The 27,136-nt window shown below is 45.4% G+C and overlaps 1 protein-coding gene across 1 annotated transcript in view; it reads left to right on the top strand.

The window, feature by feature from the left end:
- anapc1 (anaphase promoting complex subunit 1) overlaps positions 1-15,920 on the top strand; it is a 252,373-nt gene extending 236,453 nt beyond the window's left edge. Inside the window, exons 52-53 of the mRNA XM_084321811.1 lie at positions 11,590-11,721; positions 14,936-15,920. Coding sequence (XP_084177937.1) covers positions 11,590-11,721; positions 14,936-15,039 — 236 coding nt within the window. The 3' untranslated portion in view covers positions 15,040-15,920. The remainder of the gene's footprint in view (positions 1-11,589; positions 11,722-14,935) is intronic.
- Positions 15,921-27,136: the final 11,216 nt, after the last annotated feature.

Below are 27,136 nucleotides of genomic sequence, written 5' to 3'. Positions count from 1 at the left end.
TTCAAACATAGACGATATTGAACAAGCCATAATCCACGTATTTTCAATCCGAGAGAGCTGCAGTAGTTAAATCAATGAGCCATCGACATAGTCAGTGTGGTAAGTAACGTTATTGTTACAAAGGATCAGATTAAACCGAATATATATATTTATTGATTGATATATATTGCATAGTATTTGTATATCGTTTGATATCCCTTGTATATTCCTTGTACATATACACGGAATATCCCTTTAGCCCAGACCATAATATTTCATTCTCCTATTGGACAGCGGTCCACAGGCGCCAGAGCCATGCCTCCGGAGTCAGGTTCAAAGTCACCGTCAAGACATGTCTGTACATGCCCGGCCTTGCCCAGGGATACGAGACAGAAATGAGGTTGGCACTGGATTGTTCGCCGTGCATATAAATATGGCGCAGGTGAATACAGAAGTAGAGTTACCCAATAAGTTGAAGCCTCACCCACGATACTCCGTGCGGTGAAGTATGGCCTGTTTGGCCCCAAATAGAGCATTGAGACCGCGTGCGAATTAATAACTGAATTGTCAGAGTTTGGCGCTATACCGTCGAGTGCGACATATTTCTATTAAGTCAGTAATAGTCTATTTGTGTATAGTGTATCGTGCGGCTAAAGTTCTACAGTGACCAGCATCACCAACGCTTCCTCGTACCAGCTAGAGTGCTTATCCAGGCTGGGCTGCTTTCATGGCGCTTTCACCCGAGGAGACCTAGACGAGAACCGTGTGGACATGTACACTGGATTAATCTACCCGACGACTACATAGCCCTTTGCGGCTGGATTATATTTGTTTTGGTCCTGTGATTTATGGAGCGGAGAATCGCCGACGCCTACACGTGTGGGATTTACCCTGTGAGGAGCCAAGTCGAGTCTGCGCCTCAGAGAGCCTGAGGCCGGCTAGCTTTCTTCACTGTGGAGCTACAGTCTACGGAGAACAGCTGTATTCGTCTGTGGATCAAGAGACTATTGCACCGTCTCCTGTACTTGGAGTCTCCTTAGTCATCGTTGACCAGACTCTCTACTACCGACAGATCCTCTACCCCTGCTGGCTTACAACCGGGGGGACCCTTCCAGTATCTCCCGCTATATATTACTAGTGTACCATAGATATAATTCCCTAAGATTCAGGTTGTATAATTACCTCCTGCGTAACCAGAGAATGGACATTCATTATTGATTTGCCTACGCACATTCCTTTGCCTTATAAGCGCATCCAAAGTAAGATACAGAGAAGTATATTATGTACCTTTTGCTGCAATAAATACTTGATTACACCTTTGTGTGGAACCGATTCATTGTGGGAAGTGTTCATCATATTTATATATCATGTACTGTATGGCCAGTAATTAAAGTACATAAAGCGGTAGTGGTTTAATGATACCATACTTATCAATACAGTCAGGGAATTGTACCCCTCAGTTACAATTGGTCCTTCGAGCCGGATGGTAACTAGCGTAATATTAATATAGTGGTATTAATATTGACATGGCCTATGATGAACACTCCACAAAACGGTTCTCCTAAAGTAGATCGCCCGCAGCGTAGACGGCAGACACCTCAGTACTTAGAGGATTACGTTGCCAATATACTACCTAGCTTTCTACAGACAGTAAACGCGGAAAAAGTAGATAGTAAAATTATGTCCGACCCTATCGACCAGGCTACCCCGCCAATAGAGGCCCTAGTGGGTTCTAACGTAACTGACCAAGCTCACGGTAGGGACCAGGAGGGACCCGACATGACTTTACCCCCCGCCAAGACCGAAGAAGTAGTCCCCGGAGAGCTCCAGGATAAAGACAGCCCTCCAGGGATGGAACTCTACCCGCTACAAGAAGAGGAGAGCACCCCGGAGATGGATCTCCAGGACTTGCCACAGGAGAACAGATCTCCAACGAGTACTGCCAGGAGCGGATCACCTCAACCAGCGTCTTCCCCCAGCGAGGCGGACAAGATGCTGGCACAGGCATTCCTCGCCAGCCTAGCAGCCTCAACAGAGCGCGATCGACTCCAAGCACAGACGCTTAGTGAGCGCGAACATTCTTCCATGGAAAGAGAACGCCTTCAGGCGCAGCAACGGAGCGAAGAAGATCGTATACGTCTAGAGATTAGACGCCTTCAGACGGAAGAGAATATGGTAAGGGACCGGGCCGAAGCCCAGCGCGCCGCCGCCGAAGCCCAGCGCGCCGCTGCCGGTGCCTAAAGAGAAGCAGAGCGCGACCTCGCTCTCACCAAGCGCGAAGCCGAGCGCAACCGATTACAAGCGCAGATAATGGAGCAGCTGATCACCAGGGCAACACCCCCTCCCTCCGCACGGGGTTCCAGGGCCTCGTCAAGACAAGGGTCAAGGGCACCCTCCCCTACCCGATCAAGCGACCCTGAGCCCGACCACCAGAGAGAGCCTATACCCCCCTCCGAACCCCTTCCCCGACCGGTCCAAGTGAGACCCAGCTACAAGGAAGAAACGGTCTACACCGCGGAGAGGCTAAATAGACGACTACAGGATCTAGAGGACCTGCCAGAGGAAGAAGAAGAGGGAGAGGAGGAGAATCAAGCCCGACAGCAGCACAGTACTCCACAGGACCAGGAGGTCCAGTACAGCCCAGGCTCTACCCCCGCGGCTCTGCGCTACAGACCCCCGACTCAATTCACGGGTGAGCTTGACGCACGACCAGCCCCGAGGAACAGCACCTGGATACGCGGGCCATGGTACCCAGCAGGTACCAGCCCACCAAGAGGCGTAAGAGGAGACTCACCTAGGAGGCCTCTCTTCCAACGCTCACCGATGTGCCAGCCATCCATGGCATCATACATTGGCACACCGACGTTTCCGGACTTCACCCACGAGAACAGAGCACAGTACACGGAGCTACGAATGTGCTTAGAGACAATGATGTCCAATGTAGCTGATGAACCGTACAAGTATGCTATCCTACTGAAGCACCTCAAGGTGCCCCGAGCGCACAATATAGCGCTGGCCTATGCCACCTCTACTACCCCATACACAGCGGCTCTAGCAGCACTCGACCAAAGATATGGACGCATATGGGACTACGTAATACAAGAGATAAGGCATATTGACCGCCTACCCCCAGCCACAGACAATCGCTCACTAGATGACCTGTCTATCAAGGTACAATCCCTGGTAGGGATGCTGGGGGCGCAAAGAGAAAAGGGTATGCACGAACTGTACGCAAACTCTAATGTCGAGAGGATTTTAGAGAAGCTTCCGCCCGCCCGACAAGAGCGCTTCAGGCGGCAAAGAGACCACCGTGATCCTAACAGTCCCGAGCCATCCCTCCTAGACCTAGCCGACTTCCTGGCGAGAGAAGTCAACAGCCTACGGTTGGATACGTTCATGCGGAGCACCCCAAGCTCCAGAGAGGGACCTAGGAGAGCAAACGATGGCCGAAGATTGGTGACCGTCATGCACCAATCAGAATCAGTACCGAGCAGCAAGAACCACAGTACCCCCTCGATGAAAGAGAAGTGGAAGATGGTGTGCCCGTACTGCGAAAAGGAACACTGGTTGTCACAATGTGACACGTTCAAGAAGATGACCGCCGACGAGGTGAGTCAATGGATAAAGTCCAACCGACGCTGTTACCGATGTGCGCACAGTCACATGGCAGCCGATTGCCGCTTAAAGAAGAGGTGTAGTCGGTGTGACGGAGCCCACCTAGATGTCCTACACGACAGTAACAGAAGAAAGCCTGCACCCTCAAGCAGCACAAAGGCAAGTGTTATGTACATTGACCCCGCCAGCAGCGGGGGCGCCCGGGTGCTCTTAAAGGTGGTCCGCGTAACACTGAGTTACCAAGATAAGGTCATGGACACTTACGCCGTCCTTGACGACGGGTCAGAGAAGACCCTTCTCCTCGCGTCCGCTGCGGCCCAGCTGGGGCTGCGGGGGAGCGAAAACCAGATGACGATTCGGACAATAAGAAGAGATCTAAAGACGATAAAGGGCGAGAATGTCTCCTTCACTATCGCAGCAAGCGGGCAGCCAGAGAGACGGTATAGGATTACTAACGCTTTCACCAGCCAAGAAATAGGCCTGTCGCAGTACACCTACCCCATCGCCAAGCTGATGGATAAATATGTGCACCTGCGTCAACTACCTATACCGCTCATAGACGGTGCCACCCCGACCCTGCTGATAGGCTCCGACCATGCAGACCTCATCGTCCCGATAGACCGGGTCCACACAGGGCCCAGAGGCTGTCCTGCAGCAGTCGAGACCCGCCTAGGATGGACATTACAAGGCCCCCTCGCTAAGTCTCTTAACCGAACAGCAGCCACTAGCTGCCTCCACTCCAGAGTGACAGAAGAAGACACCACCCTCCTACAGCATGTCGAGAGGCTATGGACACTAGAGACAATGCCCTTTAAGAACGAAAAGAAAGACATTCGTTCCAAGGAAGACATTTACGCTATAGCCCTCCTCGAGCAGGGGACAAAGAGTCAAAGTCAACGGAGTGATGAGATACGCAACTCCACTCCTGAGGCGAGAGGGTATGCCTACCTTCCACGCCCCAAAAGAAGCGACGGAGCGGTATCTATTGAACACAGAGCGGCGCCTAGCCAGAGACCCCGCTCAAGAGACGGTGTACCGCGCTGAGATTAACAAGCTAATCACAGCGGGACACATAAAGAAAATTGACATTAAAGAGGCCGATCAGACGACCGAATCATGGTACGTGCCGCACCACAAAGTCCACCACAACGGCAAGGATCGTATTGTGTTCAACGGCAGCTACCAGATCGGATCACAAAATCTGAATAAAGAGCTCTTGCCCGGCCCAACACTCGGCCCCTCTCTACTAGGCGTGTTACTACGTTTCCGCCAAGACAAGGTGGTCATCAGCGGCGACATCAAAGGGATGTTCCTGCAGGTGAGACTAGTGGAGGAGGACAAGCCCCTGCTGCGGTTCCTATGGAGAGAGAGGATCGGGGATGAGCAACCAGCCATCTATCAATGGGAAGTCCTCCCTTTCGGAACCACATGCAGCCCATGCTGTGCTACGTTTGCACTGCAAAAACACGTCGCAGAGGACCCAGCAGCTGATGAAGAGGTCCGACAAAGTGTAGGAAATAGTTTCTACGTGGACAACTGTCTGCAAAGCGTCTCGACGCCAGAAGAAGCCGAGGCCCTTCTACTCAAGCTCCGCGCCTCCCTGATCAAAGGCGGCTTTGATCTCAGGCAGTGTGGCCAGCAGCGACCCGCAAGTATTGCGCAGCCTCTCCCCCGAGGACAAGGCAGCAAGCAGCGAGACCTGGATGGCGACCATCCCAGGAGAAGCCCAAGAAATGACATTAGGACTAGTCTGGCGCTTCAAAACAGACTCGCTCCATTATAAACACACACCCCTGACCAAGGAGCAGGGAAGGTCGACTGCACTACCGACCACCAGATGGAGTGTATACAGAACACTCGCCAGACAATACGACCCGTTGGGATGTATTCTACCTTACACCACCAGGGCAAAGATGATTGTAAGAGCGTTATGGGACAAGGACCAGGGCTGGGACGACCCCATACCCGAACACCTTGCATCCACATGGAGAGAGTGGGAGACGGAACTCAGCTCACTCCCAGGTGTCAACATACGCCGCAGCTACTTCCCACCCACAGTGAGGCCGGAGACGTGCCAGATGGACCTGCACGTCTTCAGCGACGCCTCCGAAGTAGCCTACGGTTCGGTGGCCTACTTGCGTGCCCGAGAGGAGGGAGGAGAAATACATACTGCTTTCATCCTGGCTCGCTCAAGAATAGCCCCACGAAAGCAACAATCTATCCCGCGTCTAGAGCTCTGCGCAGCCCTAGCAGGAGCGCAACTCGCCACGTTAATCCAACGTGAACTCACCATTCCGGTGCAAAGAACAATCTTGTGGTCAGACTCCACGACAGTACTCACATGGATCCGGTCTGATTCGTGCAGATACAAGGTCTTCGTGGGAGTCAGAGTCACAGAGATTCAAGATTTAACAGAAGTAGCAAGCTGGAGGTATGTGGACACAAAACACAACCCAGCTGACGTCATCACCCGGGGAATGTCCCTGGATGACCTCACCCGTCACAACCTATACAGTGACGGGCCAGAGTTCCTCAAGCTCCCGGAAGAAGAGTGGCCTACACCCACCCCACGGGAAGCGAGTAAAGAGGAGGCCGAAAACAAGAAATCTATGTTCTGTGGATTGAACACACTCGTCTCCACAGACCCCGACATAGACGATTGCCTCACCCTAGAGAGTGCGCAGCTAAAGACATTCCTGTGGCACCACCCAGAGGTTCAGCTCACTACTGACATTACAGCAGCTGACTACGAAGAAGCAGAACTTCTTCTACTACAACGAGCCCAGAGAGACTCGTTCCCCGATGAGCTAGACTGTCTACAGGGAGCAAAGCCTGTCCCATCAGACAGCAGACTGCTCCACCTAGCCCCCGAGAGCGACGCCCATGGTCTCATCAGAGTGGGTGGTCGTCTGCGGAGAGCTCCAGACTTACCAGATGACGTCAAGTACCCGATAGTCTTAAACAGCCGACACAAGGTCACAGAGCTGATCATAAAGAAATACGACGAGGATGTGCATCACGCCGGGGCAGAGAGCGTCTTCGCGGAGATCAGACGTCGTTATTGGATACTGCAAGGGAGAGAAGCAGTGCGGCGCTTCCAGCGAACCTGTCTAGACTGTCGTAAGTGGCGAGCGCAGCCCAGTATACCCCGGATGGCTGACCTACCTCCCTGTCGCCTCCGACTCGGCGACAAGCCTTTTCACTCCACCGGTATGGACTGTTTCGGCCCGCTGTATATAAAGAAAGGAAGAGGAACCGAGAAGCGGTGGGGTATTGTATTCAAATGCATGACCACCCGAGCGATGCATATAGAACTCCTTCCAACCATGAGCACAGACTCATTCCTTATGGCCTTCCGAAGATTCACATCGCGGAAAGGCAAACCGTCTATATTATTGTCTGATCACGGGACAAACTTCAAAGGCGGAGAAAGAGAGCTGAGAGAGAGCTTCCAAGCTATGGGCCCAGAACTTAAGACCCACCTCGCTCCATCCCAGATTGACTTCCAGTTTAATCCCCCGAACGCACCTCACTTCGGTGGAACTTGGGAACGAGAAGTACGTTCAATAAAGACAGCCCTGTACGCCGTGCTTGGGGCCCAGACCGTGGCGGAAGAAGTCCTAATGACAGTCCTCACGGAGATCGAGGGAGTATTGAACTCAAAGCCCCTCGGTTACGTCTCAAGTGATGTAGCAGATGTCGACCCAGTCACCCCCAACACACTCTTGATGGTGCGGCTGGACCCCGCGCTACCACAGACAATGTACAGGCCTGAAGAAGCGAACGGCCGAAGAATGTGGAGGTACAGTCAAGTATTGGCTGACAAGTTTTGGAACAGCTTCCTACTCCACTATCTACCGTCTCTACAGACCCGCCAGAAATGGGTGAAAGAGAGAGACAATTTGACAGAAGGAACAGTCGTCATGATTATCGACCAGTCACTACCCCGAGCTATGTGGCCGGCTGGCCGCGTAAGCAAAGTGATCACCGGTGCCGACGGAAAGGTCCGAGCAGCCGAAGTGCTCGTCCAAGGACGGATCTACACCCGACCCGTGGCGAGGCTAATAGAACTGCCAAGGCTCCCCGATACTATCGATGACGACCATGACCCCATGACTTTGTGAACTGCCCGACCCCTCACAACAGACATTGAGTAGTGGACAGTGCGGTTAATCTGTCTCTGCTTAGCTAATTAGGTGGGACTAATTAGGAGGCGGCTGTTACAAAGGATCAGATTAAACCGAATATATATATTTATTGATTGATATATATTGCATAGTATTTGTATATCGTTTGATATCCCTTGTATATTCCTTGTACATATACACGGAATATCCCTTTAGCCCAGACCATAATATTTCATTCTCCTATTGGACAGCGGTCCACAGGCGCCAGAGCCATGCCTCCGGAGTCAGGTTCAAAGTCACCGTCAAGACATGTCTGTACATGCCCGGCCTTGCCCAGGGATATGAGACAGAAATGAGGTTGGCACTGGATTGTTCGCCGTGCATATAAATATGGCGCAGGTGAATACAGAAGTAGAGTTACCCAATAAGTTGAAGCCTCACCCACGATACTCCGTGCGGTGAAGTATGGCCTGTTTGGCCCCAAATAGAGCATTGAGACCGCGTGCGAATTAATAACTGAATTGTCAGAGTTTGGCGCTATACCGTCGAGTGCGACATATTTCTATTAAGTCAGTAATAGTCTATTTGTGTATAGTGTATCGTGCGGCTAAAGTTCTACAGTGACCAGCATCACCAACGCTTCCTCGTACCAGCTAGAGTGCTTATCCAGGCTGGGCTGCTTTCATGGCGCTTTCACCCGAGGAGACCTAGACGAGAACCGTGTGGACATGTACACTGGATTAATCTAACCGACGACTACATAGCCCTTTGCGGCTGGATTATATTTGTTTTGGTCCTGTGATTTATGGAGCGGAGAATCGCCGACGCCTACACGTGTGGGATTTACCCTGTGAGGAGCCAAGTCGAGTCTGCGCCTCAGAGAGCCTGAGGCCGGCTAGCTTTCTTCACTGTGGAGCTACAGTCTACGGAGAACAGCTGTATTCGTCTGTGGATCAAGAGACTATTGCACCGTCTCCTGAACTTGGAGTCTCCTTAGTCATCGTTGACCAGACTCTCTACTACCGACAGATCCTCTACCCCTGCTGGCTTACAACCGGGGGGACCCTTCCAGTATCTCCCGCTATATATTACTAGTGTACCATAGATATAATTCCCTAAGATTCAGGTTGTATAATTACCTCCTGCGTAACCAGAGAATGGACATTCATTATTGATTTGCCTACGCACATTCCTTTGCCTTATAAGCGCATCCAAAGTAAGATACAGAGAAGTATATTATGTACCTTTTGCTGCAATAAATACTTGATTACACCTTTGTGTGGAACCGATTCATTGTGGGAAGTGTTCATCATATTTATATATCATGTACTGTATGGCCAGTAATTAAAGTACATAAAGCGGTAGTGGTTTAATGATACCATACTTATCAATACAGTCAGGGAATTGTACCCCTCAGTTACAGTTATTATTGCATCCAAGATTGATACACGGCTGGCTAGGCAGTTGGTAGTCATAGTCTTGTGTTATAAAATAAATAAACAATCAGCAATGTCTCGCTTCATGAATGGCCAGCACAGCAGTAGCCTAACAGTACTGCTCCTAAAAAAAACTATTTACAAACGTTAACGTTAAGCACAGAGAGAGAGAGAGAGAGAGAGAGAGAGAGTGAGAGAGAGAGAGAGACTCACTGTTCAGTTGAAACGTCCAGGGCAGGAGAGCTTGATAAACGTGTATAATCCGCCATATAGCTTGTTAGCCAAGTGTTAGCTCAGCTGAGCTCGTTAGCACAACACTCAACAAGTACATTCCTTTGTCCATTTCCGCTCGAACAGACTGCAAACTACCTGGCGTTCTATCGCCATGCTCTAAGACAAACTCTAACCTTAACCAACTTTGAAAGAGTGCCTAAGCTTAACAGTCTAAAGAACTTGCAGTCACGGCACGGCACGCTCTAAGACAAACAACAGTCCTAGACCAACCTAGGAACCAAGCTAGAAGCTAGAATTGGAACATTAGAAATTGGATTCGGCCAATCAGAGATCGTCTCTGTGAAATTCTGCCATGGAAAAAAATACTGGCGTCGGCCAATCAGAGAGCGTCTCCGCGAAATGCGGCTATGGAAATTCTTCACGGAAGTTCACGCTGCTGGGCTAGACCGCTTCAAATCGCGCTCGGATTCCAACATAATAGTCATATTTCAACGCACAACGCCGTATGCACTGATTGGCTGTGACGGAGACAGCGATCAAACTGTGACGCGCACTCAGAGCGCTATCGCGTATAGCCCGGGCCGAGAAATACGAAAAAATTAAAAAAATTAAAAAAACGTGATGTCACTTCCTGCTCTGGAAAACGATGTTTTTTTAATTTAGATAATAACGTTATATTGTGCATTGGAAATACAAACATACTTAAAATGATTAAATATTATTAATTTTAAACATGTTTATATTATTTATAGGGCTATAAAACACAAAAACGAAAAAGTTTTATTGTCTTCTTCTCTGATTTAACAGCAGCTGGCCAGCAGGTGGGTTGGCGCCCTAGCGCCCCTAGTGGTAGAGCCGCCACTGGTATTGAGCCGTACTGTATTGTACCCATTCTGCAATCTGTTAAATAAAGTTTTCATTCATTCATTCATTCACAAGCACAGAGTTGCCAGTCGATAATTCTTGCTATTTAAAAATATTCCTCTTCTTCTCCCCCACTACTCCTCCAACGGGTGTTTGTGCGACCATGTCGACCTGAACAATGGGGGATAATAATAAGAACGAGCCGCCTCGGAGGGAGGATACCGCTGCTGCTGGAGCTGGACCGAGTCAAGCCGGCGGCAGCGCGGCGCACAGAAAGCCGTGGAGAAACCACCGCATCGCCCCGCTGGCGCTTCACAGCACGAGAGTGTAAAGGGGGGTGTGCTAGCATAGGTCAGCGGCCAATCAGAGGAACCCGGAAACCGAACAGCGTTGTAGAAGGCATAGACACGTCCTGATGCTCATGTTTCTACTGTAAACAGTGTCACTGTCTCCTCTGGCGTCCTGAGCCACAGTCTGAATTCCACTGCTTCCATGGACAACATGCTAATCAGGGTGATCTATAGGGGTGGGGCAAACAATACAGCAATATATTGCCATATTTTGAGTGCTGATATTATATCATTATACCGTCGCCAAGTATCGATGTTTAAAATAAAAAATATATAACGAATTCATTCATTAATTTAATTATATAAGTAATAATGTTTTTTATACGTTTACTATATATATATATGTTTACTGCAATGAAAATTATTGGAATGATGTGAACAGACTGAAAACATTATCTTATAGATAAAACAGATATAATATATATTTATATATAGAGAGATATATAAAACAAGTTTTTTTTGTTGGGGACATCATTTGCAGTTGAAAAACTTTAATAAATTGCAATATATGGCAATATCTTGACATTACCATATGGTGACTAGTATGATGATAAATGGTATCGTGGTGATTCCCACCCCTAGTCATATTACAAATAATACTTCAGAGACGGGGTTTGTTGCAACATGTCTCACAGAGGTGTAAACTACAGATTCCTGTAACTCACACACACAAACACACACACACACTCAGAGCCGTGGGAAACAGACAATGTTGCCAGAGCAGTTGCCGTTATTTTATATATGCATTGATAACATGCCGTCACTTTCACATTCCTAATTGTCTTTTGGCAACAAGTACAGAGCAGGATCTTCCTGTTGCAACACAGCGCTGAGGTGTAGTCAGGAGTACGTGTTGTATTTGAGTCCTCTGCTCTGTTTTGTTCCACTGATCCATTCATGTCCTCCTCTCTGTCTCTCTCTGTTTAACCTCTTAATGCCATGCTATGACATGACGGTGTGTTGTGTCTGTCTCTGTTCTCCTAGACAACACCGGTGTGTTGAAGTCCTACCTCAGCGGCCAGGCCCTCGGGGGGGACACGCTCTCTACCACGTTGGCCTGTTTCCTGGTCTACCACTCTGTCCCCTGCCTCAGGAACACACACACACAGCTGGAGGGTAAGACTATCTCTCTCTATATATATATATATATATATATATATATATATATATATATATATATATATATATATATATATATATATATATATATATATATATAATTATATATTAGTGCTGTCAATAGATACATTTTTTTTTACTAATTCATCTCACAATTTTCTGTAATTAATCTAGATTAAAAATAGCATTTTTCTACTTAAGAGTTAAGACCGAAGCTTGTAACAGATATTTACTTGAGTAAAATCATGGAATTAATGTAAAATCAACACAAAGAAAGTATATTTAGATTCAAAGACTATTTTAATAGCTTTCTTTGAATACAGTTTCTTCAACAAAACCATCAACATTGACTCAGCTAGACCTCTTTCTTATATCCGCAGCTCTAACAGAAATAAAAACAACCCAGGCCTATGTTAAAGTGCAGATTGGCTTAGAGGACGATAATGTCTTGTATGAGCTACCAGTAATATAAATCATATTAACAACAAAAATGTGTTCCATCTTCATGTCAGATGATTTTCAAAAAGGTGCATGAGTCGATGCAAAAAAAGAACAAGCAAATATACTGTTGAAAGTTCAGAACGTTGAAAATGTTTCACTCCATAGATTAATATAGATTAATTTATTTTAATGCTTTAAATAATTTAAATTAATCTCAAATTAAAGCATTAACTTTGACAGCCATATATATATATATATATATATATATATATATATATATACATACACAGCTGGAGGGTAAGACACACACTATCTCCTCTCTCTCTATGTATGTATATATATATATTACACACACACCATCTCTCTATCTCCCTCTCTATCTATCTATATATCTATATATATATATATATATATATATATATATATATATATATATATATATATATATATATATATATATATATTACACACACACACACAGCTGGAGGGTAAAACACACACTATCTCCCTCTCTCTATATATATTTTATATATATATATTACACACACACAGCTGGAGGGTAAGACGCACACTATCTCCCTCTCTCTCTATATATATATTATATATATATATATTACACACACACACAGCTGGAGGGTAAGACGCACACTATCTCCCTCTCTCTCTATATATACAGTGCATCCGGAAAGTATTCATACCCCTTCACCTTTTCCACATTTTGTTATGTTACAGCCTTATTCCAAAATGTATTAAATAAAATGTTCCCTCAAACTTCTACACAATACCCCATAATAACAAAATGAGAGAAGATTTTTAGAATTTTTTGCAAATGTATTAAAAATAAAAAGATTTAATATCGCATGTACCGTACATAAGTATTCACACCCTTTGCTATGACACTCAAAATTTAGCTCAGGTCCATCCTATTTCCTCTGATCATCCTTGAGATGTTTCTACAATGTGATTGGAGTCCACCTGTGGTAAATTCAATTGATTGGGCATGATTTGTAAAGGCACACAACCCGTCTACATTAGGTCCCACAGTTGACGGTGCATGTCAGAGCACAAACCAAGCCATGAAGTCCAAGGAATGGTCTGTAGACATCCGAGACAGGATTGTATCGCGGCACATATCTGGGGAAGGGTACAAAAATTATTCTGCAGCATTGAAAGTGCCAACGAGCACCGTCATCTCCATCATTCACAAATGGAAGACGTTTGGAACCACCAGGACTCTTCCTAGAGCTGGCCGCCCAGCCAAACTGAGCCATCGGGGGAGCAGGGCCTTGGCCAGGGAGGTGACCAAGAACCCGATGGTCACTCTGACAGAGCTCCAGTGTTCCTCTGTGGAGATGGGAGAACCTTCCAGAAGGACAACCATCTCTGCAGCACTCCTCCACAATCAGGCATTTATGGTAGTGGCCAGACGGAAGCCACTCCTCAGTAAAAGGCACACGACAGCCCGCATGGAGTTTGCCAAAAGGCACCTAAAGAACTCCAGACCATGAGAAACAAAATTGTCTGGTCAGATTTAACTCTTTGGCCAGAATGCCAAGCGCCATGTTTGGAGGAAATCAGGCACCGCTTATCACCTGGTCAATACCACCCCTACAGTGAAGCATGGTGGTGGCAGCATCATGCTGTGGGGATGTTTTTCAGCGGAACTGGGAGACTGGTCAGGATCAAGGGAAAGATTAATGCAGCAATGTAGAGAGAGATCCTTGATGAAAACCTGCTCCAGAGCGCTCTGGACCTCAGACTGGGGTGAAGGTTCACCTTCCAACAGGACAACGACCAAAAGCACACAGCCAAGATAACAAAGGAGTGGTTTCGGGACAAGTCTGTGAATGTCCTTGAGTGGCCCAGCCAGAGCCCAGACTTGAACCTGATTGAACATCTCTGAACAGATCTGAAAATGGCTGTGCACCGACACTCCCCATCCAACCTGATGGAGCTTGAGACAATCTGCAAAGAAGAATGTGGAAAAACTGCCCAAAAATAGGTGTGCCAAGCTTGTAGCATCATACTCAAGAAGACTTGAGGCTGTAATTGATGCCAAAGGTGCTTCAACAAAGTATTGAGTAAAGGGTGTGAATACTTATGTACTTATCCGTTTATTCTTTAAAATGTTTTATAAATTGGCAAAAAAAAACTTTTCACTTTGTCATTATTGGGTATTGTGTGTAGAATTTTGAGGGGGAACAAATATTTAATCCATTTTGGAATACGGCTGTAACATAACAAAATGTGGAAAAAGTGAAGGGGTATGAATACTTTCCGGATGCACTGTATACAGTGTGTATATATATATATATATATATATATATATATATATATATATATATATATATTCACACAAACGGCCTGCAAACTTTACACACAGCACAAAGTCCACGGGGGAGAACCATGGAACACATACTTCACATACCTCCAGTGCCATGAGCTAATGTTGTTATGTCTATTTGTCTTTATTTATCTGCCTCTCCTTCCCTCCATCCCTCCTTTTTCATCTACACTTCCCTTCCCCTATCTCTCCCCCTCTATCTCTCCCCCTCTTTCTCTGTTTCTATCTCTGTCTCCCCTGCCTGCTTAACTCGCAACGGTATCTCTGTGTCTCTCTCTACCTCTATCTCTCTTTCTGTATCTCTCCTGCTTCACTCGCTCGTTCTAATGATGGTATTTATCTGTCTCTCTCTTTGTCTCTCTCTCTCTCTGTCTCTCTCTCTGTCTATCTCTCTCTCTCTCTCTCTCTCTCTCTCTCTCTCTCCAGGTAGTATTTCATTCCCAGAGTTGTTGCTGAGGTGCAGTCAGCAAGGTATCCCAGTCAGAGCTGTCCTGAGACTGGCCCCTCTGCTGATGACGGCTCTCTGCTAGGGGCCACTCAGCAGCAGACACACTGAGACTGGCCCCTCTGCTGATGACTGCTCTCTGCTAGGGGCCACTCAGCAGCAGACACACTGAGACTGGCCCCTCTGCTGATGACAGCTCTCTGCTAGGGGCCACTCAGCAGCAGACACACTGAGACTGGCCTCTCTGCTGATGACAGCTCTCTGCTAGGGGCCACTCAGCAGCAGACACACTGAGACTGGCCCCTCTGCTGATGACGGCTCTCTGCTAGGGGCCACTCAGCAGCAGACACACTGAGACTGTTCTACACATTCAAACTGTCACCTGACACCAGATGACCTCAAGTGACATTTTTTACTCCCTTTAAAAAAGAAATATGACTAGTCAAACACGGGCGAGAGACAACCAGAGAGAGAAACGGCTCAGTTAGCAGACTGAGACAACTTCTATATACACAACTCAAAAGTATTATATACACCTAACTATTGATTCTGTGAAATCTGCCTCTGGCGGCCTGGCAGCGCTCAGCATTGGATGATCTTTGCTTTGCGCTTGCGGTACTGTTGCAACACCGTGGCTAAAAGCATCTTTATTCATAGTTCATCCATCACATCACCACATGGTCAACGAGTCTGTCAGTAATCCAGCAAAACAAAATCACAAACTGGGATTTGTTCCGTTTGCAACATGATGACACAGTTGTGTTGTGAACTAAACTCCCTCTAGCTAGCAGACTGTGATGTCATCGGCTCCTCCTCTGTTTTTCTCCTGGTTCAGGCCAGAAGGGAAACACCTCTTGACATCACGTTGAAAAGGCTCTTATTGTAGATTGTATGTCAAATGTTTGTACCCACATTTCTACTCGAAATAGTGTAATGATGGATGCAATAAACAAGATGGGAATCGAAAACCGCAACGGTTGTGTGTTTTACTTCCTTTATTGTGAAACCAAGGCAAGTTACAATATCCAGATACAATATCTAGTTAGGACAGAGGTTTCAGGTTGGTTATGATATATATGCACCTGAGGAAGCGGAAGCGAAACGCGTTGTGCACCAAACAAATAAAAAGCTAAATCAGTCCTGAGGAGTATGCGGTCCCTTCTTTTGAAGGTTTTCTTCTTTTAGCTTTATATTCATATGTATGTATTAATGCCGTCATAGATTAAAAAACATTTACTAATTAATTCACAATTTTCTGTAATTAATCTAGATAAAAAATTGCATTTTTCTACTTAAGACCGACGCTTGTAACAGATATTTACTTGAGTAAAATCATGGAATTAATGTCAAATCAACACAAAAAGTATATTTAGATTCAAAAACTATTTTAATAGCTTTCTTTGAATACAGTGTCTCCTGTGAAATACAAATGTTCAACAAGACCATCAACATTGACTCAGATAGACCTCTTTCTTATATCCACGGCGCTAAGATTGAAGATTTTTCACTCCATAGATTAATCTAGATAAATGTATTTCATTTATTTTATCATTATTTGGAACACCTGCTGGACTACATCAGATCAATGTGACACGCCTCCCATCATTAACCCTTTCACTGCCACACGACAGAAGGTTAACCCTTTACTATCACACAACCGACGGTGACCGGCTGTTGTGTGGCAGTGAAAGGGTTAACCTTATGTGTATTGTCGCAGTGAAAGGGTTAACCCTTTGGTAGTGTGCCAGTGAAAGGGTTAAGTCAGCGTAAGTATTGGGACCTAGGGGGCCAGATTGTACCACCTGGTGGAGAGAGACGCAGGGAAAATCAAGAGAACAGCTGCATAAAACGACCTGCAAGCAACATTATGGGTACAAAGCTATCCGGCTGCAAGCTAGCCTAGTTTAGCACAAATTAATGGAAGTGGATATGGACCAGCTAGCCTAGCTGTTGGCCAAAAAACACCTCCCTGAGTTTTAAGCTAGGCTAGTGGTCCATATCCGCTGCCATTCATTTTGGCAGAATACTCAAGTACAGTAACAGCCTTTCTTTAACTATGGGTCAGCTACTCAAAGAGGTATTAGACCTGTTTCTGGAGGCTCTCCACATGATGATAATAGATTTTACTTTAAAAAGTGCCTTTCTCAGACTCGAGGACACCATACATAAAATGCTAAATCAACGTCCGAGATGAGACTAATTTAAGGAGTGCAGAAGGGCTAAGGCACCTGGAGGGACTGTGCCACCCAGGAGGACCCATGCTGTGGGAAGGTGAGTCTGGTTTTGAATGTGTTAATGGTATCAGAGTGATGGATGGCAGGGGAGAGGCCCGTCCACATTTTGGGTGCAGCCACAGAAAATACTCAGTCTGGAGAGGAGATCAGAGGCTCGGGTGTAGAGGTGGAGTAGGTTTTTCAGGTTTGGTGTAGACGAGTAGGTTGGATCCGATTCCCTCCCGTCCTCCGCTAGGGGGGTCCGGGGGGCTCGGGTCCTCCCCGGTTCTGATGGTTGTGGGGGGCCTCAGCGGGTACATTTGTCGAGCTTCCGCTCTGCTCAGCTCCTGTATTCCAGTAGACGCAGAGCGGAGCTACATGACCTATAACGTACGGTTATATCTATAACCATAGTTATATGAGTAGTGACGATCTGCGTCGGACTCACTGAGGACCCCGTGGTCTTCGCCTTTGTGGTGAAAGACTTGGGAAGGAGCTGTTAGTATGGCCACACCCCTGCTTATGTAGAGGAGCGGATGGGGGTGTGGCCAGGCGGATAGGTGTGTAAAGGTGCATGTGGAGATTTATTCAGTGCTAGTACTGATACAGGGATGTATTCCAGTAGACGCAGAGCGTCACTATACTCATATAACTATGGTTATAGATATAACCGTACGTTAGTTCTCCCAGGTTCTTTATTAACGTTTCTTTTTTTGTTTTGGGGCCGATAATTAGAATTTCAGTTTTGTTCTAGTTTAGTTTCAGGAAGTTCTTACTCATCCATTTATTTATTGCCAATAAGCAGTCTGTAATGGAGTTTATAGCTATCATTTGGTTCAGCAGATATGTACAGTTGTGTATCATCTAATTATGGAAACCTACATTATGTTCTCTGATGATATCACCCAGTGGTAACATGTAAAGGGAGAAGAGTAAAGGACCTAAGCAACTCCCTTGTGCAACTCCATAGTTGTTGTCATATCTCAGACATGTGGCCTCCTAGTTTAACATAGAATTTCCTCCCTCTGATGTATGTTTTAAACCAGCTTAGCACATGTTCTGAGAAACCAACAAGATTTTCAAGATGATCGATTAGAATATCATGATCGATTGTATCGAATGCTCCACTGAGATCTAGCAGGATAAGGATGGATACCTTATTCTTGTCAGAGTTTAGTCTGAGGTCACTGATTATTTTGGTGAGGGCTGTTTCAGTGCTATATTTTCTGAATCCCGGATTGAAATTCTGTTAAGATGTTTTCTTCCACAAAGGAATTCATTTGAACTGAAACTATCTTTTCAAGTACTTTACTAATGAATGGTAGGTTAGATATTGGTCGATAGTTTGCCAGTACATTACTATCTAAGTTAGGTTTTTTTAGTAATGGCTTTACAACTGCTGTTTTAAAGGCATCTGGGAAAATACCGGTTCTAAGGGAAATGTTGATGATATCTAACACAGGACTTGAAACACTATTAAACACCCGTTTGAAGAAAGCTGTAGGTATAGGATCAATGTCTGAGGTGGAGGAGTTACATTCTGAGACCGTTTTGCAGAGTTAATCTAATGTGATGCATGTGAATCTTCTCATGGATACATTGCGCGGTTTGCTTTATTAAGCAGTGCAGTAATGAGTAATCCTGGCCCTGATCAAGGTTATTTTGTTGTTAATGAATAGTGCTTCACACTTAACCGTTGATGACTGAGGAGGTGTAGGGGCAGTGTTGAGTAGTAGATTAATAGTGGAGTAAACGTTTTCTGTAATGATTTTAGAGGTGGAGTAAGTTGGTCAGGTAAGGTGGAGTAGGTTGGTCATGTAGGGTGTAGAGGTGGAGTAGGTTAGTCAGGTAGGGTGTAGAGGTGGAGTAGGTTGGTCAGGTAAGGTGTAGAGGTGGAGTAGGTTGGTCAGGTAGGGTGTAGAGGTGGAGTAGGTTGGTCAGGTAGGGTGTAGAGGTGGAGTAGGTTAGTCAGGTAGGGTGTAGAGGTGGAGTAGGTTGGTCAGGTAGGGTGTAGAGGTGGAGTAGGTTAGTCAGGTAGGGTGTAGAGGTGGAGTAGGTTAGTCAGGTAGGGTGTAGAGGTGGAGGAGGTTGGTCAGGTAGGGTGTAGAGGTGGAGGAGGTTAGTCAGGTAGGGTGTAGAGGTGGAGTAGGTTGGTCAGGTAGGGTGTAGAGGTGGAGTAGGTTAGTCAGGTAAGGTGTAGAGGTGGAGTAGGTTGGTCAGGTAGGGTGTAGAGGTGGAGTAGGTTAGTCGGGTAGGGTGTAGAGGTGGAGGAGGTTGGTCAGGTAGGGTGTAGAGGTGGAGGAGGTTGGTCAGGTAGGGTGTAGAGGTGGAGGAGGTTGGTCATGTAGGGTGTAGAGGTGGAGGAGGTTGGTCATGTAGGGTGTAGAGGTGGAGGAGGTTGGTCAGGTAGGGTGTAGAGGTGGAGGAGGTTAGTCAGGTAGGGTGTAGAGGTGGAGTAGGTTAGTCAGGTAGGGTGTAGAGGTGGAGTAGGTTGGTCAGGTAAGGTGGAGTTGTTTGATCAGGTAGAGGTGGAGTAGGTTAGTCAGGTAGGGTGTAGAGGTGGAGTAGGTTGGTCAGGTAAGGTGGAGTTGTTTGATCAGGTAGAGGTGGAGTAGGTTAGTCAGGTAGGGTGTAAAGGTGGAGTAGGTTGGTCAGGTAGGGTGTAGAGGTGGAGTAGGTTGGTCAGGTAAGGTGGAGTTGTTTGATCAGGTAGAGGTGGAGTAGGTTAGTCAGGTAGGGTGTAAAGGTGGAGTTGTTTGATCAGGTAGAGGTGGAGTAGGTTAGTCAGGTAGGGTGTAGAGGTGGAGTAGGTTGGTCAGGTAGAGGTGGAGTAGGTTAGTCAGGTAGGGTGTAGAGGTGGAGTAGGTTAGTCAGGTAGGGTGTAGAGGTGGAGTAGGTTAGTCAGGTAGGGTGTAGAGGTGGAGTAGGTTAGTCAGGTAGGGTGTAGAGGTGGAGGAGGTTGGTCAGGTAGGGTGTAGAGGTGGAGGAGGTTAGTCAGGTAGGGTGTAGAGGTGGAGGAGGTTAGTCAGGTAGGGTGTAGAGGTGGAGTAGGTTGGTCAGGTAAGGTGTAGAGGTGGAGTAGGTTGGTCAGGTAGGGTGTAGAGGTGGAGTAGGTTGGTCAGGTAAGGTGGAGTTGTTTGATCAGGTAGAGGTGGAGTAGTTTGATCAGGTAAAGGTGGAGGAGTTTGATCAGGTAGGGTGGAGTAGGTTGGTCAGGTAGGTGTAGAGGTGGAGTAGTTTGATCAGGTAAAGGTGGAGTAGGTTGGTCAGGTAAGGTGGAGTTGTTTGATCAGGTAGAGGTGGAGTAGGTTGGTCAGGTAGGGTGTAGAGGTGGAGTAGTTTGATCAGGTAAGGTGGAGTAGTTTGATCAGGTAGAGGTGGAGTAGGTTGGTCAGGTAGGGTGGAGTTGTTTGATCAGGTAGGGTGTAGAGGTGGAGTAGTTTGATCAGGTAGGGTGGAGTTGTTTGATCAGGTAGGGTGTAGAGGTGGAGTAGTTTGATCAGGTAGGGTGGAGTTGTTTGATCAGGTAGGGTGTAGAGGTGGAGTAGTTTGATCAGGTAAGGTGGAGTTGTTTGATCAGGTAGGGTGTAGAGGTGGAGTAGGTTGGTCAGGTAAGGTGGAGTAGGTTGGTCAGGTAGGGTGTAGAGCAGTGGAGGCTGCTGACCAAATTTGTAGGTGAAGCACAAATTATTATATTATATTATATATTAAATTATATTTTTAAAACATCCCCCACTGTGTGTCAGTGGTCAGTGGACACAGATGAAAACATATTAACATTAGGTGACAGCGCACCTGACCAGATGAAATCATATTAGGCGACAGCGCACCTGACCAGATGAAATCATATTAGGTGACAGCCCACCTGACCAGATCAAAACATATTAAGTGACAGCGCACCTGATCAGATCAAAACATTTTAGGTGACAGCGCACCTGATCAGATCAAAACATTTTAGGTGACAGCGCACCTGACCAGATCAAAACATATTAGGTGAAGGTGACAAGGAAGCCACAGACTCATACCCCCCCGACACTCAACTAACCGCCTCGGACAGTCCTTCATACCAGTGGCCATCAGGCTCCACAACAGTGGGCAGCATAAGTCAGCATATAAGTCCCAGACATTGACCTGGGACTTATAGGAACCCAAGGAGGACAACTTACACTACCTTAGGCATACTGCACCTTATGTGGATACTGTGATACTGTGAATAATGAATAATGTATATTTCAGTTAGTTAGATAGTAAATTATAACACTACCTTATGCATACTGCACCTTATGTGACACTGAAAATATATTTCAGTTAGTTAGATAGTAAATTATATTGACATTTGTTTACACTGCTTGTGTTGTTTTCACTACCTGTACCCCCCCCCCCCCCCTTCCCCCATGCTGCTATGATGCCTGAATTTCCCCAAGGGGATCAATAAAGGAATATCTTATCTTATCTTAAAAGGAAAGATGAAATTCCCTACCTGTGTTCCATCCTATAGAGGCAAATCATTCCTGTGACAAAATGGGATCCAATGTAATAAAACTAAGTCAACCAACGAACTAGATTCCTGTACCGGATCTCCTCTCTGGTAAACAAGAATACCTTGAAGACTCTAACAGGAGCACTCATTCAAGGGTACTACGACTATGCTTGCACCTCATGGTACCAAAGCACCTCAAAGGCACTAAAAACAAGATTACAAACATCACAAAACAAACTGGTCAGACTACTGCTTGACCTTACTCCTAAAACCCACCTCACCCCTGCCCACTTTGACAACCTAGGATGGCTTAGAGTAGACGACAGAGTACAGCAACTTGCAATGGGCCTGGTCTACAAGATACACTACACAACTAAGATACCCATGTGCATGTCGGAATACTTCCCAAAGGTCAGTGAATACCACGACCACAACACCAGAGGGAGTTCCACAAATCATGTTCAACCCAGATAAAATAATTTAAAAAGTTAAAAAAAAGAAAAAAAAAATTTAATAAAAAAAAATAGTCATAACTTAGAAATGAGATTGCATAGGTCTATGAATCGATATCGCGATTCTGTTTTGATTAATTGCCCAGCCCTACAGTGTGTACAGTAAGTTAGCTTGGTGATTATCATTGTGATGTAGGTTAAGCTGGCTAGCTACTGTTAGCATACAAGCTTTTACAAACACTAGCCTACTTACTTTTTCATCCACAACGTTTTTTCTGATCCAGATGCATAAGTCCACTTCTTCATGTTGCTCAGTTGCTGGTTTATACTTCGGTCCTAATGTTGGCGCAAAGTTTAATTTAGCCTGTCTTTACTTGTTATAGCTGTACAGCTTACTTCTACTAAACAACAACTAAACTACTTCCTTGCTCTTTCAAACAGTCAAAATGGGTCCATCTGCAGGGTCGGAGGTTAGGTTTAGCTCTGGCCAATCTCAATCGAGGTGGAGTAGGTTGGTCAGGTAAGGTGTAGTTGTTTGATCAGGTAGAGGTGGAGTAGGTTGGTCAGGTAGGGTGTAGAGGTGGAGTAGGTTGGTCAGGTAGGGTGTAGAGGTGGAGTAGGTTGGTCAGGTAGGGTGTAGAGGTGGAGTAGGTTGGTCAGGTAGGGTGTAGAGGTGGAGTAGGTTGGTCAGGTACTGTAGTTTTATGCAAATGAATGTATGTCCTTGGAGTACAATGCATGCATCCTAAACGGTCTCACTGTGGTAGGTTTGTTTGTGTGTGTTCTGTGTTTATTCCACATCGGTATAATCGTCCACAGTGTGTTTGTGTTCGTCCCTGAGCTCACTGCGTGTCCATGTGTCTCTGTGCAGTCTGTTGTCTTCATGTGTGTGTCTCGTGGTCTGTGTTGTCTTCATGTGTGTGTGTCTTGTGGTCTGTGCAGTCTGTTGTCTTCATGTGTGTGTGTGTCTCGTGGTCTGTGCAGTCTGTTGTCTTCATGTGTGTGTCTCGTGGTCTGTGTTGTCTTCATGTGTGTGTGTCTCGTGGTCTGTGCAGTCTGTTGTCTTCATGTGTGTGTGTGTCTCGTGGTCTGTGTTGTCTTCATGTGTGTGTGTGTCTGTGCAGTCTGTGTTGTCTTCATGTGTGTGTGTGTCTGTGCAGTCTGTGTTGTCTTCATGTGTGTGTCTCGTGGTCTGTGTTGTCTTCATGTGTGTGTCTCGTGGTCTGTGCAGTCTGTGTTGTCTTCATGTGTGTGTCTCGTGGTCTGTGTTGTCTTCATGTGTGTCTCGTGGTCTGTGTTGTCTTCATGTGTGTCTCGTGGTCTGTGTTGTCTTCATGTGTGTGTCTCGTGGTCTGTGTTGTCTTCATGTGTGTGTCTCGTGGTCTGTGTTGTCTTCATGTGTGTGTCTCGTGGTCTGTGCAGTCTGTTGGAAAGTCTTCTCCGTGTGTTAGAGGCTTGTGTGGCGTCTGAGCGTTGCGTAACGGAAGGATGCGCCGTGTGTGGGTGGCTAATTGTCGACCGACGGAATGCTTTAGTTGCTGCAGAGCTTCTGAGAACTAATTTAGTGCTTTAGAACATTCCTGAGAAAATGAAAAACATCCTGCAACTAATACTGCTCCAAAACCTTCCCACAGAATTAGAACACGTAGAAAAGCCATCCCTGTCAAATTCAGCATTTTTTTTGTCATTTAACCAGTGCACTTATACCCATAAGATATCTGCAATTGAAACGTAATGTCTAAATGGAAATAAGCGTTCAAACGGGTGAATAGATTCAGAGCTGATGTTTTTAACAGCGTATTTTTTTGCCTGATGATTTCAGTGGCAGTTGGTGTTGGAACATTCCAACTTTCTGGGTCTCGTCCAGAGTCCACGAGAGTCGTTTTCCATGACGACATCAGTCCAGTTCTATGGAAGCCACCCATGGTGTGTTGAAGGATGGTACGTTCCAAGAACCCATTCTATCTGCTTATTCTACGCTCATGTCGGGCTCGGCTCCCCAAACATGGGGTTGAGCTGCAACATGTCTTGGCTCTGATGTTTCTCGTTTCAACATCATCAATACTCTGGGAAGATACGGCTGCTTAAAACCTTTCTTGGAGCACTTTGATCTTGAAACTCACCTCTTCAATCAATATCTGGGTGGAAAAATAACATTCATACTGTCTTACTATTATGTACCTTACGACTATGTTTTTATTCTTATACTACTGCCTATCATGCTAATAAATTATGTCTATACTACTATGCACTCAAGTTCAACACTATTTGAACAATCAATGCCACTGACCCTTAGCTGCCAGAGCTGTGCCCCTCCTGCTGACGTGTGGTTCACTTTGGATGAAAGTATCGGCTAAATGAAATGTATGCATGTACTGTAGCAACTAACTAGTTACCAAGATGCTTTCATTCTTACATGTGGTGTTCAGATGGGAAAGAAAACGGATGCAACCACATTTTTGACCAAACCATATAATGAATCTCGTCACAAATCCTCAAAGAAATTACCCTTTGAAACAAAGTGAAGCAACATTGCTCTTAGAAGATGCTTCTTTGAAACAAAGTGAACCAACATTGCTCTTAGAGGATGCTTCTTTGAAACAAAGTGAACCAACATTGCTCTTAGAGGAAGCTTCTTTGAAACAAAGTGAACCAACATTGCTCTTAGAGGAAGCTTCTTTGAAACAAAGTGAACCAACATTGCTCTTAAAGGAAGCTTCTTTGTCTGGTAAAGGTGGTGGGAGGGTATATCACCACAGCCAAACAGATCATGTCTAGTTTCAAACAGCCCTTCAGGGATCCAGTTTTTATCTTGTAACACATATACCGGTATATCATACTTTATTTTGACTTCTCACATGTTAGAGGTTAAACTATGTGATGCACCCATGTCTTGTCATCAGAGACATGGGACAGTGTGTCTTGAGCAGCCAGTGTCAGGTTTGCTGTGGACATGAATGTGCAGCACTACACACACATACTTTAGTGGTTTAGCATCAACACAGCCTCGCTGAGTCAGTATTTGGGAGAGTATCAAGCAGCCGGTGTCCTGGAAACGCATCCTCTGACCGCCATCGTGTCGCTCCACAAACATTCCAGGGAAATGTCACAGGACTGGAACCATGTCCCTAACAGGACCAGGGATGTGTGCGTGTGTGTGAACTTCAAAGTCCACTGGCTTTAACACTAGAACAGGCATGGAGAAAATGTCACTGATTCCCGCCGGAAGGGGTCAGATGACCCCACAGCTTATATGAGAAAAATAAACAGTGTAAACTATATAATTACCTCTTAATATAAAAAATATGAGGTTTACCACATGTTTGAGTGACAAAAAAAATAAAAAAATAATAATAATAATAAATAAAAATATTATAATATATATCTTTTTTTTGATGGAAGAGCCACACATTGACGGGCAAAGAGCCACATGCGGCTCGCGAGCCATGGGTTGGCCACCCCTGCGCTAGACGCTCGCAAAGTGCTGTGACTTTCCACATATATATTCCATATTGGAATAACGTTCTAATTACATTTTCCTGAAGTCATTTTGAAATTTCAGAAACCGTGCCAGATAAAACGGGTACTTTTAGGAAAAGTCATTGAGTGACAGAGCTGGAGCTCGACCGAGTGACGAGGACACATTTATTGAAAATGCCTAGGGGTCATTTGACCCGTCGGCTGTGCTAGTGTTAATATGCCTATTTTCCACTGAAAAGCGCTGAATATGGAGTTTGCCTGCCAAGGCTCCCTGACACTCGATGCCTAACAATATAATGTCTGTGATCTTTATTTGTCAACTTGTTGCGAGCAAAGATGATTTAAGGGCACTTAACCAAACAAACCTAAAACAATGCTGATTTCTTTTGCACATAATCTCACACCCCATCCCAAAAGTCTAAAACTGTTTTGCACACATTCATTTAGTTTGACAGTTATTGAGAGTAAATTTGTTTGAATATTCAGTGATGTCATCTGGGACAATGAATCCTCGTGTGTTAATTACAGCTCAATGATATGATAAGGTAGCAGCCCCTATGAGACGAGGTATTGCTATTTTTTCATCATTTTATGGAGCTGTAATTAACAACACAATGTTCCAATGTCCCCGATGATATCGCTGGTGGCAATATTCAAACTCATTTACTCTCAATAACTGTCAAACTAAATTAATGTATGCAAAACTGAGATTATTGTATGTGCAAAATAAATCAGCATTGTTTTTTGATGAAGTGCCCCTTTATAGTTAGTCTTCTGTTTGTGCTTTCATTCTCTTTTTCCATCGACATTCTGAGCCCTTGGGGCTGTATGCCTAATATTTCAGATGGAATATCTAGTAAGAGCATTCACCCAAACATCAGCATAACTTAAGGTGAGACAGTACCCCCGAAATCGCCTTTTTGCAATATTTCCGACAATATTGAGATTTTGTTATATTTTGCTTCCTTAACACATTCCCTGCCACGCTTCTATCCATCAATGTATGATCACTGCCACCAGTCTAAGCCTATGGAGATGTTCACCTTCTTTGCAGGGCTATAATTTCTTTAATTGTATTGCTAAATTGACATTACTATGGCCCATTCAACATCGATTATCTATCGTTCAGGATGTAGGAACGTTATACTTTTTCATTCATAGATTCATACGAAAATACCGTCTAGAATATAAATATGTTTTTATCGTTTTATGCAGTAATTCCTAGAACGTGAGTTATAGGCATAAACGCATATATAGATTATCAACTGCCGTTTGTTGCCGATACACGTTATATTAAAAATGTCAACTGTACATGATCCTAAACGTTATGACTGATCATGCGCGGATGAGCGGGGGGGGGTCGTTAATTCTGTGATCGTCAGTAAATGCTTTATGTAGTATGGGTGATATATTGATCAGAGCAGTTTGCATTATTAATAATAAACACTCACGCTGAAAATGACGTCAGCGTCTTCTTACCGTTTGCCGATGAGACTGGAGGAAAAAGATCCCACTTATTTGACGGTGATCTACTCGATCCATTTCCGGTTTGTATAA

This window comes from Notolepis coatsorum (assembly GCF_963971535.1).
Source record: "Notolepis coatsorum genome assembly, chromosome: 9".
Taxonomy (NCBI): Eukaryota; Metazoa; Chordata; class Actinopteri; order Aulopiformes; family Paralepididae; genus Notolepis; species Notolepis coatsorum.
Note: the sequence above shows the minus strand (reverse complement) of the source record. Positions and strands in the feature narration are given on the sequence as shown.